The sequence below is a fragment of the Styela clava genome, chromosome 2 (genome assembly GCF_964204865.1).
Source record: "Styela clava chromosome 2, kaStyClav1.hap1.2, whole genome shotgun sequence".
In the NCBI taxonomy this organism is placed as follows: domain Eukaryota; kingdom Metazoa; phylum Chordata; class Ascidiacea; order Stolidobranchia; family Styelidae; genus Styela; species Styela clava.
The window spans coordinates 30,237,007-30,252,425 of record NC_135251.1 but is presented as its reverse complement, the minus strand read 5'-3'; the positions used below and the strand labels follow the sequence as shown (position 1 = coordinate 30,252,425).

General features: G+C 35.1%; 1 protein-coding gene across 1 annotated transcript; it reads right to left on the bottom strand.

Annotated features, from left to right (window-relative positions):
- Window positions 1-574: 574 nt before the first annotated feature.
- Window positions 575-8,800, bottom strand: LOC120336246 (nucleoside diphosphate kinase homolog 5-like). Its single transcript, XM_039403877.2, has 6 exons — window positions 8,653-8,800; window positions 7,595-7,772; window positions 7,187-7,369; window positions 4,523-4,646; window positions 1,509-1,627; window positions 575-727 (listed from the first exon to the last, which is right to left on the bottom strand). The coding sequence occupies exons 1-6, from the start codon at window positions 8,736-8,738 to the stop codon at window positions 665-667; spliced, it is 753 nt and encodes a 250-aa protein (XP_039259811.1). The 5' UTR covers window positions 8,739-8,800; the 3' UTR covers window positions 575-664.
- Window positions 8,801-15,419: the final 6,619 nt, after the last annotated feature.

Genomic DNA, 15,419 nt, shown 5'->3' with positions numbered 1-15,419 from the left:
AGCTAGCTACCTTTACTAGACATCTGCACATGGTATTGGCGCGTTTATCATTCTCCTGCCCTTACCATACCCTTCTTTCTTTGAAATTTGTAATATACGTTTTCCGTGGCCAAAAAATTTTTTAGGTGGCGTCAAAACGGCGATTCAATTTCTTCCGTTCTCTAAATACAACCCTGTAGTTTATATCAAAATAGCGTTCTGTTTTTAGAGACAATATTTGTATTAAAACTCTAAAATATCGCTCAAGTTCAACATAACTTTTGAATATTTTGCCGACTATGATAAAATCTTCTTCCAACAGTTTTGGTAACAATCAGACAGCCATAAATATTTGAAGTGTCATAGGCAGGATTTTTCTACGTTGGACATATCTTATATTTTTAAACAAAATCTGCAGTTTGCATTTGGAAGTGTATCACCAAGTAATTGGAAGAAAATAGATCGTTTAGAATGGGATCAACGAGCGTATTTCGACAATTACCCTGGATATCTTTAGGCTAGTTCACCTAATGTAATCTGTGAAATATGCAAGATTTCGCTGTGCGGATGCGCAAATTTTTATTAAACATTTAAAAAAAATTGAAAATAATATATTACTGATGAAAATAACATAAATCCAAAGTGTAAGTAAGTAAGCTGGAAATTGAGTCCGTTTCAATAGGAATTATTCGCTGTTAACTTTTGGTTTTCTTGGGTTATTCTCGATCAGCCAATCTGCAAGCCAAGTCTGAAAAATATAATGTTGCCAATAATAGTGTCATTATAAAACACACGATAACGTTTGAATGTGTTTCTAAAACGATTTCCAGTATCTGAGAATGTTGGTTCATTAGTCAATCGGTTTCATAAATTTCTTACTTATACAAGCTTGCGCTTTCTCCACTTTCAAAAAAACATAAATATTTTATTTGATGTGAACCATATGTAAACCGCACTCGTTTACAATGAGATTTATATACTTATTTAGGAGTGGCCAAGATTACTCGTGCGGGTGGGATTTTCTAAAATTGACAAATTAAATTAAAATCCAACTATGTGGCAACGGTGAGTACTGTTTCTCCAAGTGTGAAATATAAATTACAAACAGCTTGCCAATCAGTTCCATCAGTTATTTATACTTGACGCGTATATATATTATGATGTATGTACTCGTACATAGAGTTGGGCAGTGTGATATAAATGTTTAATTAATAAATGATCTGAATTAAAAAAAAAAAAAGTAAACAAAACGAATCAAAATTAATGTTTACTAACACAACATCAGTTTTTGAAACGAAAGAAATTATTTTATAGTGACTTTTATAGTGACATTCAGCACCGGCTTACTGTTGTTAACAATTTCCCCTTGAATAGGAGTTTTAGCAGTACCGTCCAATCCCATAGCTCAAAACATGCTTGTTCAGTCGGTTTGATACTACAGCAAAACCCTTACGTCACAAAACGATTACGTTATCTTTAGGTGTGTGTCATAGCCAAAGCTAACTTTAGGGAATTGGAATAATACTCACTATTGGATCTACTGGTTTCTGCTTGCATAACGCCGTCAATCCGTGTAATAATGTAGGTTGAACTTGCTTCGTGACGTAATCTTTTGCCGATTGTTGTGTAGATATTGGTTCCAAAATATCTGTTTAATAAAAATAATAAAAAACAATATAATTGTTATTTAAAAAAGATTACGAGGATGAATGGGCAATCTTTAAATTAAACCTATAATAAGTACTTTATGATTTGTTCTAATAGCGATGTCAACAAGAAGGTTATTAACTGTTGTGTTCACAATCATATTGTCAACTCGAGTATTGTAATTAAGTTTACATTGATCAGTTTAATTTATGTAGTAAAATATCAATCAATTAATGTTTTGTTTCATTTCCATTTTTGCTTCAAGTCTCGCGTCAACCGATAAGTTCTCGCATAATACCCCACCACAATTCTGTATATTTCGAGAATCCATTGATATTTCATCAGTTGCTTATGAGTTGGCTGAGAGATCCTTTGTTCACATTCAAGGGGGTACGCATATCCTTGCTTTGAGCGAGTTGATGCAAGGATGAACAACACGAATTATCAGTCAATAATTGTTGAACACGAAGCGGAGATTTGCTTATTAATAATATTTTTATCTTTCACCACTTAAAAGATATCACAGATGAACATATCCTGTAGGCTAGATCTATTTTTGGCATGTGTTCGAAAAAAAAACTTCTCGAGTTTTGAACAATTTCTGCATTTGAAGCTGCGTTGTAGTTGTCAAGAAAATTCGCTATCGCGAAAGTGACAATATTGTAAACAAATCCCCAACGACGATTTCAGACAGTTAATTCATATGTAAATATTTCTGGCAGATGCAGTACTTACAAAGCGCCCAAACAAAGCACACATTCATAATCTCGGTTCAACTATAAACTACACATATATGTGCATATGCAACATTGTAGTTGGGTCATCTAAATATAATCATAAACATTTGCGTCACGTCCAAGTCCATTAACGCTTTTACTTGACTACTCTTCGCAACCGCATCAAGGGCCAAAAACCCTTCAGTAGCAAGCAAGTCATAAATAAATACACCCGAGTCGTTTTTCCAAAGGGACTTCGATGCAAATTGCAATCGTCGATAAATGATGCTTAGTCCGTGGATGGAACGCAAATAACTAGTACTTTACGATGCGACACACTCCAAGTTCATTCTTTTATTGGGATGTTGTCTGTACAGGCCTGGACAATGTATATAAATCTGAGCAGAAGATAATCTTTGCGTGTTGTTGCCTATCTTTACTATTGCAATTGTCTTTTCTTAGTTTGCGACACCACACCAACTACTCATTCTGTAGTACCAGTACCTTAAATTGTTTACCAATCGACGGTCAGTATCAATGCTTTAATTAGCGATAATTACAATGATTAATTATTTGATTACGTCGGCCTACTGACCGAGTCACTTTTGGAAAACTTCTGTTTGGCCAGTTGTTAGAGCCGGCTAAAAGCCAGGTTTAGTTTTGAGATATAAGCGACGCAAAATACAGGAAAATACGGAGAAATAATCATGCTTTAGGTTACATTAGTTGTTGTTTTTTCCTCCAATATATAACAAACCGTGGATTTGTTGGGGGAAATTAAGCCAGGCCTTCGTAATCTGTCATGATACCTCATGGTACAAAAAGGACTAACACTGGTGTTGTCACATCAGCATTGCGTCCATGCATGTTTATTCAGCTTTGTGATATAAATGAACTTTATATGTATATCGCAGAAGTTTTCTTGTCTCTCCAGTACATAATATTTATATTGCAGTTTATTGCTATTCCCTACAAAATTATTACAAAGTGATCTTTAGGTCGGAATCAATACACTTATTGGTGGGAAAGAGGTTTGTGGATGATGACAAAATATATTGCGTTAATTTATAATACACTACACTATATCAGTGGTTCAACCTTTCCGAGCTCGTAGAACCCCCGCGCTATTCGGCATGCTCCCGCCGAACCCCGTCGTATTGAATGGATGAAATCATGAGTCCGTCCGATCCTAACTTTATAAAAGGAAAGCTAATTTTGTGCAAGGTTATAAAAAATGAATTTTATGGTGTAATCTTAGATACAAATATCCAGTGTTGAAATAGCCATTGTTTTGTCACAATAGTGTCGGCGCGGGGAACGCAGATGTTTTTTTTTGTATAAGTTGTGATGGTGAAAAGGCGGAAAACGGATAAAAAAAAATAGCAACTTTGAAAATCCAAACGATGATAATATGTGTCAAAAACGTTGGTAGTTCAAGTCATTCGTTTCTCGAACTTCAAACTGCATTGAAATGCGGATGAAAGCTTTTTCCAATTGTTTTATTTTACAAAAATGGAGATACGGTATGCCTCGGCGCCATATCGAGGTTGTCTGGAACGGATGATGATAATTTCGAGCAAAGCTTTGCAATTAAATATTCTTTGTCGCGAATTCATCACCTAGGAAAATTTAAACACGCTCTAATTTCGCATTCATTTGTGTGCATTTACTGTCAATCTTCGATTTATCCGTAAAACTCAGTTTATAACTTTTATTAATTAATACGGTAGATTTTGAATGAGGGTCACGTAAAAATTCAGCTCAAAAACCCTTGGTTTGTTATAACAATCCAAGATATTTCAAAGCCATAAGCAGAAAGCATTTAAAAACGCTATCATAGATATATATTTACAAACACCAAAGCGCACGAGTTTTCAATGAATTGTACTAGAATCTAAAACATATTGCCGGGTTAACTAAAACTTATATTTGCGCGACGACAAGGCAGTAAATCCCGTAATATAAAACTGTTTCAGAAGATCTTCGTCGAACCTCTGGAGCACTTCCACCAAACCCCAGGTGTTCGATTTAATCCAGGTTAAGAACCACTGCAATGTATATTTAGTTTGCATCGGCGTGAATTTCATTTGTTCCTACAGCATTGTTTTTCTGTTGCACGTCATGGTCAGCACAGTTTAATATGGTTCGTGCTTAAGATTTCCTAATTTAAGTTCACTTACTGCCACTAAAAAGGAATCCAATTTCTCGTTCAGCAGATTTCATATTATCACTTCCATGTACGGCATTTCTTGTGTGGTCTTTTCCGTAAATTGCTCGCAAAGTCTGAGGCTGGTAGTCTCTAGCCTGAAGGTTCGTAATGTAAGGATGTTCAGGATTGTTATTGTATCTGTATGGTTATCAATTTTACGATAATCAGAACTATAAAAGTGACTTATTAAAACGTTGTATTTTAGAAATGTGAAGCTTCAGATTCATTTGTTTTGAACTACCAACATCAGTATAATATTATATACCGTAATACTTGATTCTATAGGCAGGGCTGAAGATTTGTCCTTATTTTGAAGGGCTTTGTCTTAGAAAATATTTTTGCCCTTATTTCTAAGAAACGTCCTTATTTTGACATGTGTACTTACTTTTTTTTATTTATTTCAGGAGTAAAGGTTCTTATATCGGGTTCTTAGATTGGTCAATTCGCATGATTGATTTGCTAGAAATGATATTAGAACCTCATAGATTGCTACGCGCATTCATGACGTAATAACAGCAAATTAATTACCACAAGATCAAAACAATAGCCTACCGGCAAAGATCAGTACATGTAACTTAAATCCAATTACAGTAGTGAATCTAATTTTAATCTAATCGAATCGAATTCTACAAGTGAAGGTGAACTCAGAAGTGAGATGGAACAGATAGTTTCTAAGAAAAAAGAACTGGAGCAAATTGTTTCTAGTGCAAAGTATGATTAGACACGGATCGCACTGGCATGAAAACATTTTGTTTATTGCATTTCGTTCTTTGTTATATTATTATTACCAGTGGCGGCGCGTCAATAGGGCCAACCGGGGCAATGCCCCGGTTGTTTTTTCGGTATAATAAAAAATATTCGAAAAATACTTCAACATCGGTTGCACAGACTATCTACACTAGCCATATTCTCCCGACATGGTTCATTTTTCGCTCGCAAAGCCTTCGCCGAACGTCGACGGGGCGACGCCGATTTTGCCCCGGTTGCTCATTGTATATCGTATTCTCTCTTTTATCTTCCACTCGCCGCGTTTGTCTCGTTTGTTTTCTGTTTCTTTTACTAAATCATCGGGGCCGATCAGCGCTAGCCCCGAAATTATGACGACACAATGCCGACGTTTCTTACAACAACGTGTTGACATATTCACGCATTCCTTCTCGTTCGTTGGTTGCTTGAAGAGTCGATAGTTTCCTCGCCTCCGTTTTTTCTCGCTTTTTTCTCCACAATATTCTATCACGTGGATGTATTATACGGCGCATTGCAGTCAAGGCTAATGGATGGAGCGTCTGTGCAGTCGTGTATTTCAGACTTCTGCGATGCTGTATCTCGTATCCGGGAAACAATAAAATACGACGACACATGGAGCAGTTGATTTTGTCTGCAAAGGAATGCTGTGACATTCTGGTGAATCAAATAGGCGATCGTCTGCGCACTGAACACCTTGCCGCGTACTCTTTGATGAACCCCAAAAATTTTTCAAAATTTGCACGTCAATTTCCCATCCATTTGTTGGCTACTGTCTCCAAATTTTACCCCATGATAAACGTGGGTAAATTGGAAAATCAATTGCGATGTATATACACCAACCAAACTTTTTTGAACATCACATCAACTTGCGCGCTCTATGGGTTCCTCATAGATAACACTCTAGTAACTACCTTTGCGGCGTCTGCAAAATTTCTGGACATCATTTTGACGACGCCTATTTCTTCCGCCGACGCAGAGCGAACATTCAGCACGCTGAAGCGTATTAAAACGTATCTCAGAAACACAATGAAGCAAGATAGATTAAATTCCTTGGCTGTTTTATCCATTCACAGAGACGTTATTTCTGGGATGCATGACTTTAATCAGCGCGTTATTGAGCATTTTGCTTCCAAGAAACCGCGGCGTGTTTCATATATGTTCAAGCAGTAGAAGTCTAGCAGCATATATATCTATGAGTGAGCGACGCATGTCCTTATCTTTGCATTACTTTTCCTTTCTTCATAGTAACGTTTTAAACCTTATTTTAGATTTTGTCTGCTTTCCCGAAGTTTCTGTTAATATGTCATTGTATTTATCTGGGTAAATATTGCCTTTACTTTTGAAAGAGGTTTCAAAATAAACTATGTCTATATTTATTAATCCCTTGACTTGGACCGGTTTTAAAGACACTTTCTTATCGTTAAAAATTGTCGCTTTTGCCGATTGGTTGTTACCGATGGAATGGTTTTTATACTCATAAAATGATGGGAGAACTTACAGCGCTCATCCTGTCCCCGTAGACGGGGGTGACTTGGTCCCGCAGTAGCTTGCCCCGGTGGTCAAAATGACCACGCGCCGCCACTGAATTACATGTCCCCGATGTCTTTATTTTTGGGTCCCTATTGACGGCAAGTGAAATAATTTATTTTTTGCCACTTGGCCTCTGCCTAACGTTAGGAAAACAAATTAACTAGAAATGATGAACGTCATTGACATAAAACTGCATTTTAGCGAAATGATGAGAAGAAGAATAACTTTATTTCGGAGCACAAATTCAAATACAGTATAATATATATTATAACGAAATCTGTATTGAAAACGTTACTTTAAATTACAATATATTCTTTGAAATATTGTGCTGATAATTGTACTTAAGCATTAAGTATACCTTAAATGGGTTAGCATGCCCCATGGTCTCATTCCAATCTTTGACAGCGTTGTTTTTACCTAAAACCATCACTAAAATTGGTCCAGAACTTATATTTGCTATTAAACTTGGAAAGAACATTTTTCCGTAATGTTCCGAATAAAAATCGCTCGCTTGTTCCGGTGTCAGATGAATCTTTCTTTTCTGCATTATAAAAATAAAGTGTATATAGTTTGTTACATGTACGTGAAAGTTATATTGATAATAGAATTATTGTGTCTGACATATATATATATATATATATGATATATATATTTTCACCCACGCTGTTATTCTTATGTTACTGAACTTTATTGACCCTCTCATTTCTTACCCACGTTTCCCTATCTGGACTTTCGAATTTTTTCGGCTAAAACAAGCAATACATACCTGTAAAATCATGAAACCTTTTCTCATTATCAAATCTTCGATTTCTGTCGCTTTGTCCATAGCATCTGGTTTTACGATCGCGAGAGTGCGCTCAAGAGTAATTTGGTAGACAGAAGTTTTCTCAATCTTTTCGTGAGAGGTTGAGTCGTTGTATTCACTCGATGTGTCGCTTGAAAGACTATAAGAAAATGTATGCTCTCAGTAGAAGTTTTCAGAGCGAATCTGACATTTGTCCAGTGGCCTCTTACATTTCGACAACTGGACGATTTTGTCAAAATAGTCCAGCATGGTTCAACATCGGGTACTCCCGTAGTATGTAAACCAAGATGGCGGACACCGGAACGTAGTATGTGTACCAGGTTAGGTTTAGGCCATAATTTCAGGTACAAATACGACGGGTGTCACTTGGATAGTCTTCGAACTCGTAATAGAACTAAAATAAGGAACATTAGAACAAAAGTATGGCCTAATCCTAACCTGGTACACATACTATGTTCAGGTGTCCGCCATCTTAGTTCACATACTACGGGAGCGACCAATATTGTAATGAACTGTCACTGCAAAAATATATTTAGTTTAGTTGTTATGCAGTTTATTTCATTCCATCCAAAGCATAAAAATTACGAAAATACACGAACCTGAAATTAATGACTATTGTGAATTACAAATTGATTATGTACAGAAGCAGGTTTCGACCACGATTTGTTGAACCTTAGAAAGAACCACAAGAACTAGTTGTTGGATGGTAATTAATTAATATTTTACCCTCTTAAGATTGTATTGCTTAAGGCAATCTTTGTTCTTCGTCTTTTTGTTATAGTCAATACATAAACGGCTCAAGTCTGGAGTTGTGAACGACTTATTTGTTCGTGCCACAAACTTGTGTATATGAATATCTCAATATGAAATCGACTGAGCATTAGTGTTTGGTTCCTCCTAAATTTTTTGACAATGACTTGTAACATATTTCTAAGATAGACAGCTCCCTTTGAATTCAGCACAAAAATAAAAGTTTGTAATAAAAATAAAAGCAAACTTGTGTAACAATTCCAAATTACCTGCTTTGTTCACTATCATCTTGCAGAACATCTTCTCCTTCGTGCAAGTTTACTTCCAATTCTTTGAACTCCGACGAATCCGACATTATATTCTAAAACTTTTTACTTTTAATACGAAAATACTAAACGCATGTATATATTAAAAAATATATTACGGTTTGGTTAGTTATTAGAATTAGCTGTCGCCATTTCAGAAGTGGTTATCTGACACTGGACAGAGAGAGACGATGGGTTGCCGTCCGACTAAACTGTACACTGATGGCTGATAAATTGGATGTAAAATATTTCAGGACCAAGCAGAATTCATCAAGTTATATTCGATCTACTGCATCGAATTCTGTGTCAATGGTTTTATAGACAACAAGTAAACAATGCAGGTAGAACCATTTTTCTTCGATGTCGCATTTATGTGTAGTGTCGTTCCAGAGACCAGTTTTTATAAAAGTGGAGCTAACAGGTTTCTAATATATATGTTGTTTAAAAGTCATACCTTATTATATATTCCTTTAGCTATTATTCAATGTTTTCACAGATTAGCATTCTGTAAATTACACAATCCGAACCCATTCACTGTGCCGGTTTGATTTACTCATTAAAAAATGATTCATCTTTCCTTCATCTTTTACCCCCTTCTCATTATTGCCTGTTTGGTAAGTTACCGCGAGAACTTGTTCCTAATATAATTAGTACTGTCTGCTCAATGAAATAGTTGACTATAGACAGTTAAACAAGATAATTTTACATCAAAGTAAAATGATATCAATTGTATTTAAAACTTCATGAAACCGATACTTTCCTATTGTGAATTGAATTATTACAGACACGGCCCATGTAACGAAGAGACATAAAACTGATTCAAAACATTTCTACCACACTTTAGTTGTCATGGATATAAATTAAAACAATAGCTAAATAATATCAGTTTCTCATTGAAACATTTTGTTTCTTTTTGATTGTAGTTTGGTTGAGACATGTGAAATGTAAACTTCTGACAACCATGCTATCATATACTAGAAGGCAAACAAATAAAAACGATTTATTCTTGAATAAATTACTTATTCACCAGTCGATAACAAATCTCCTAAAAATGTTAATGTTGGTTTAATTCTACTAATTTGACATTATTTTACCTCTTGAGATCGTTCGTCTATCAGACCAATATATTGCCATTATGATATTTTGCACAAGCACTCCAAATAAATTACATCCACAAAACATCGCTGTATTATGCTATATAATAGAGCTTTTTTACACACCAACAAACGGTCATACAAAACATCGTATGACGTGAAAAATATGTATGGGCACTGACCAAAAGCTTTTTATAACGAATCTCTTACATTTTTGTGAAATTTTTGTTATGCACGGGTTTAAATAAAATGGCATTTCTATCACTCGTTAAAAACAACGAGCAATACGACCAGTGATTATCAACCGCGGCTCTCAACGCAGCATGTGGCTTTTACCTATTCCTCCTGCGTCTCTCATTAATCCTTTGAAAATTAATCATTTTCAATAAAAATTTCGAGCAAATGCACTCAAGAATCTGAAGTTTAAAAAGTATTTCGCTGATGTTGATGACTATGGTCACATGGTTAAGTTTACTGCAGCACGATGGTCGAGTCGAGGTAGGCCTACATGCCTCAAATGATTTTATGGCCTCATTCCATTTCTCAAAGAAATAAAAGACAACTCTCACCTTGGCACCTTAGAACGGGTTGCTGATTTAGCGTTCGTGGTCGATATCATCGCATCGTCGCTCAACCTTGAATTGCACATCACGAGGAAACAATAAGCTTTGTCATGATTATCACAGCATCTGTCATCATTAAAAACCTAGGTTTGATTCTGAAAAATGCAGCTTGCAAGGGGTGTAACAACACATTTTCTAACGTTTTTTTTTTGAGGTGTTCAACAGAATTATTACCATTTTGATTAATGAATTTGAACACCACACCGCCAACGCACTGAAAAATAGCTCTATATTTGGATCACCTCACGTAGGCCATATTGAGCGATTTTCAGCAAAATGGTTATAATTAAGAATCAATATCGCAACCGATAAACCGACGATTATTTCAGGCAGCTTCTGCGGCCAGGATCCTCGACGTTTGCGCCCCTCTTTGACAAACTTGTTGAAAATCAACGCAAATCCTGTTCATCCTGTATTATTTTACTTATTATTTGAAAATAGGTGCTTGAGATTTGTTGCTATTTCAACTTGCGTTCCTTCTATGCGGCTCCTCACAAACTTTAAGGTTTGAAATTTAGCTCTGGAACTAAAAAAAGCTTAGAACCACTGAAAAAGAAGACTATGGAGCGCTGACGGTAAGGTGTGGGAGAATAGGTAATGAATTTGATGCTCAAAGTTTATTAAGCTTGTGCGATGAACTTGTTATCATTCCTTGGTAGGCGCTTCGACTTTATATATTGAAAGACAAACAATACTAACAAGTGACAGTTGTGAAATGGCACAGTGTAAAAGCATATTATCACTGCATTAACAGGCAAAACAGGCAAATATTTTCACGTGAGCATTCCTGTATCATACATTCCAACCTTGACAAACGTCTTCCGATGATTACCTATGACCTCTAGTAATGAGGAAATATCAGGGAATAATCGATTTCAAAAACGAAATAGGAGTTGTTCATTTAAGATTATGTAGAGTTTAATATTACGCAAATGTATTTTCTTTTGAACTCAGGTTTAGAAGTCTTCTCATCTCACAGTTTTCGAATTGTCATTTGACAATTGCATCCTGGTGAGTGCATGTAAATTTCAGAAAATTTCTGCATTTATAAAAATTGTTTGCGCCTTGCAATGACGAAATTTTAATTTGGAAACTTTCATTGCATGATAGTGTGCGCACATGAGCGTTCAGTATTCGACATGACATCTCCATTCAATTAATCTCAACCACAAGTCGCGGCCCGGTTTCCATCGGTGAAAGCTCGTTCTCAGGTTATATAACTTTTTCAGGTTAGATGCATTAAAACATTATTTTGAATTTTTACAAGAAAGTATAACTCAAGCAATTGCACTAACTTTCAAAAACGTCACTTTACTGTTCCAATATTACTGAGATAATTCATACTGAATCATCGCTGTATGGTTTCTTCAAAAAGCCGCAGTTTGTCGCACAGGAGCAACCTAAGTTTGTTAGATTGTTGCATTGTTATTTGCCATCCTTTGAACGTAATAAAAGTTGAATTTTAAAACAAAATAATAATCTAATAGGACGCATATTAGTATTCGGGCTGGGATATCAGTTTTGCGTTCAAACCGACCTTTGAAACTTAGCCAAAACAAATCATAGGATCCAACTAATTTAAAAATAAAATGCTTCAAATCTGCTGTTCGTGCATAAGCATTTCTCATTTTGACTCATCATTTATCGCTCAATCATTAGACCAAAGTGGGCGGAAATGGCACATTGTGATAAGGGATAAAAACAAGATTGTGGATTCACCTCAATTTTGTGGAAGATTTATATGCACAAAGCGTTTGTTGAATTGTGGTGACGTCTTTCTCTATCAGCTACCTGCATGAATGTGTTTTGTCTTTTCGGATTTCTTCGATATATATATGAAAAACCTATTCTAACAATTATGCGTCAAGAGCTTGAAAAATATTCCATGCCACATGAAGGGACCGAATTTCGTCGTTTTGAAACTAGTTTCGTATACAATGCCAACCTTACGCAAACTACTTCTCTTGTAATAATCTTACCCAAAACAATCCATATAATCTGATCGGAATAGAAAATGTGTATATATTATGATTGCATTTCTGTCTGTTTATCCTCTACACTCACTATTAAAGTTTATTTATTGACGATAATACAAATCTTATCAAAATGATTCATAAAAATATTTACATTAAATCTGAACTATCAACACATTCTTCAACAGATTCAGAACAATTTACAATAGTTGATTGCAAGGGCACATAAGTGGTCAGTAAGAACAGACTAATCGCGTAAGTTACTAACACTGAAATATTAACTAATTTGTCGAATATTGGTTATAGTGGGATAATAATATAGAACACAACTGCAGGCTATTTAGCCAAAATCGTGACTCATATTTTTGCAGAGAAATCATGTTTGTGCCTGGTATCGCTTTGATTTCGTGATTATTAATTTGTGAATGGCAGAAATGCGATCTTGCAATTACCGAATATTTTTTTTTTTGCAGAAATCGCTAAATTAGCCTTTACCGACAAACAAACAAGTGATCTAGGGGAAATTTAACAAAGAAACTAGCAGATAACATCACGACTTGTAAGTTCGTAACTTGCACGAGTTTGCATTTGTATAAATAACAACCATATATTGCGGTGACCTCATGCACGGTAAAATTACTATATTTTTTCAGTTAGTTCTTGCTTTGAATTGGGTTATTACAAAATTTCAATCAAGCTTAATCTCATATTCAAGTTCATATATTTCCCAACGTGTAAACAATCTGAACTTAATCTCAAGTTTTAAATCAACCAAAATAATATAATTATCATAAAATTACGTCATATTTAGTTGTTATTTTTAAACAAGCATGTATATTGCGTACATTAAATACATTATCAAAGTTCGAAAAAAAATGAAAATATTAATAACCTTGCTATACAAGAAAATTGTTTCTTCTGTTCACACACACTACTACAAAAATTAGACATTCATAGCATATTTTACTATTAAAAAACATATATAAAAAGATTCTTTCGTGCGACTGGAACTATGTAAACCACAAGTAGGAGCACACTTTCGTTGGGTGCAGAAGGTCAGTGACATGCACATGTATTTAATTAATGAAAAAATTGTGCTTTCGACTGCATTGATAATGTGCGGTTCGGAGATTATAAGCGCCTGAATAGAGCACACTCAATCAGGGATATAATGCGAACAATATTGATCGGAAGAAAATGTCGTTGTCGTTAACCGGTCAACGCACAGAAGTCATAAAATATTCAGTATATTATATACAATATACAATTTTGAAAATATTATGCGGAATGTACAAAATGAATTCGAATTTTTGTGATCTGTGTTCCTTGATATGGGCAATTTTCTGATATAAAATATTTTCTAAAATACGGTAGGAAGAAAACATAATTTGATATCGTTGTTGTTCTGGGTCGATAATGGCCGATGGACTTCTGTTCGAGGCATATTAATTTCATGGTTTGTACAATAATTTCTCCGTGCAGAATTCCAATTTCTGAAATTTTTCAGTTTTCAGCCATTAAAAACTATGTCTGTCATAAAATCTTTACATTTTTGTGACACATACCCGATGATAAAAAAGATTTTTATATTTAATTTTTGGTTCCACGGATATAAATTGGTCCCTATGTTTCTTTCATTTTGTGACGTCATAATACGTTATGGGTCTGGTTGAAACTCTGCTAATAACCGAGTGTTTTGGGTGTGGATATAGACAAGATATTTAGTAATAATATCGTTCTCCTTAACTGTATCACGATAAAAAAAATTCCTGGACGTGAAATCGGTTAAAGTGACGGGGAAAGAAGTACGATGACGTATTTCTATTTCAGACTTTTCTATTTTTAAGTATACTTTAAAATGCTTGATTTTCTCAAAACTACGATAGTCATATATCATAGTTATACAGATAACCATATCAAAATTACAATTTAACCATTTTGATTTTATTTTTTCGTGAAAACTTTGTAATCCCATCAAATGTCGATATGTCCAAATCCATACCGATTTGTGTAGCACCATGCATGAGCGCTATTAAATTTGCTATTGAGACGATTTTTACCCATGTACCATGCTCGTATAGAACAATTTATGAACAAAGTTAATGTACAAAAGATAAATTTCTTTAGGAAGTGAAGTCATCACATCTTGTATCAAATCTTAATATGGGAGAATTACGTATATGAATCAATCCTTGTCCCAAACGAGCAATTGGTATCAAATTATATTCATACCAGATAGAAGGGAAAAAGTTCAGATTTAAATCAATTGTGCAAATTCATGATCAAATGTGACAATTTTCATTCCTAGCTCAACATGCGTACTGTTCCAAACTGTAGAATCATTTTATCAACCAATTTATTTTAAACGTTAGTGACCGAATTGGGAAACCTTGAGTCCACCAATTGAAACAAGGAATTATCGTACACGCGAATTGTTCAAATTACTGCCCTTTCGTAGCATGGTATATCAAAAGTTTGGAATCTAGGTTGCGACTTGCCATTATCGCGAAAACATCAAGCAACAAATCTATAAGAAGTTGCCGGACCTCCTGAAGTTTACGCACCAAGATGTCGCATAACCTGAACCCTTACCTGGTACACAACCTGAGTTCAGGTTGTGCGCCATCTTGGTGCGCATACTTCAGGAGGTCCATTATTAAATTGCCAATAAAAGTACTTTGAGTTCATAGAAATACCTAAAAACTATCACATCCAATTCTACTTTTAGATGTATCATCCGTGCATCCTGATATGATCTGATTAAATCAGTCCAGAACCTCATCCAATTAATAAATGATCATTTAATATGTTACCAATAAAACTATCATTTAGTGTAATATTTTCAATATATGAATTGGGGGATTTGAATGGAATTACTGCCCACATTCGCTATTTATGTGCATTCTTTCTAACAGGGGATAATTCGACTGTCATTAGGAATGGTATGGATTTAGGTATGATACAATTCATGATTTGAGTGTTCTTCTCACACGACCTACACGAGACCGTCTGGCCGTCTGCGTTGTGTGGGTGGTATCGTT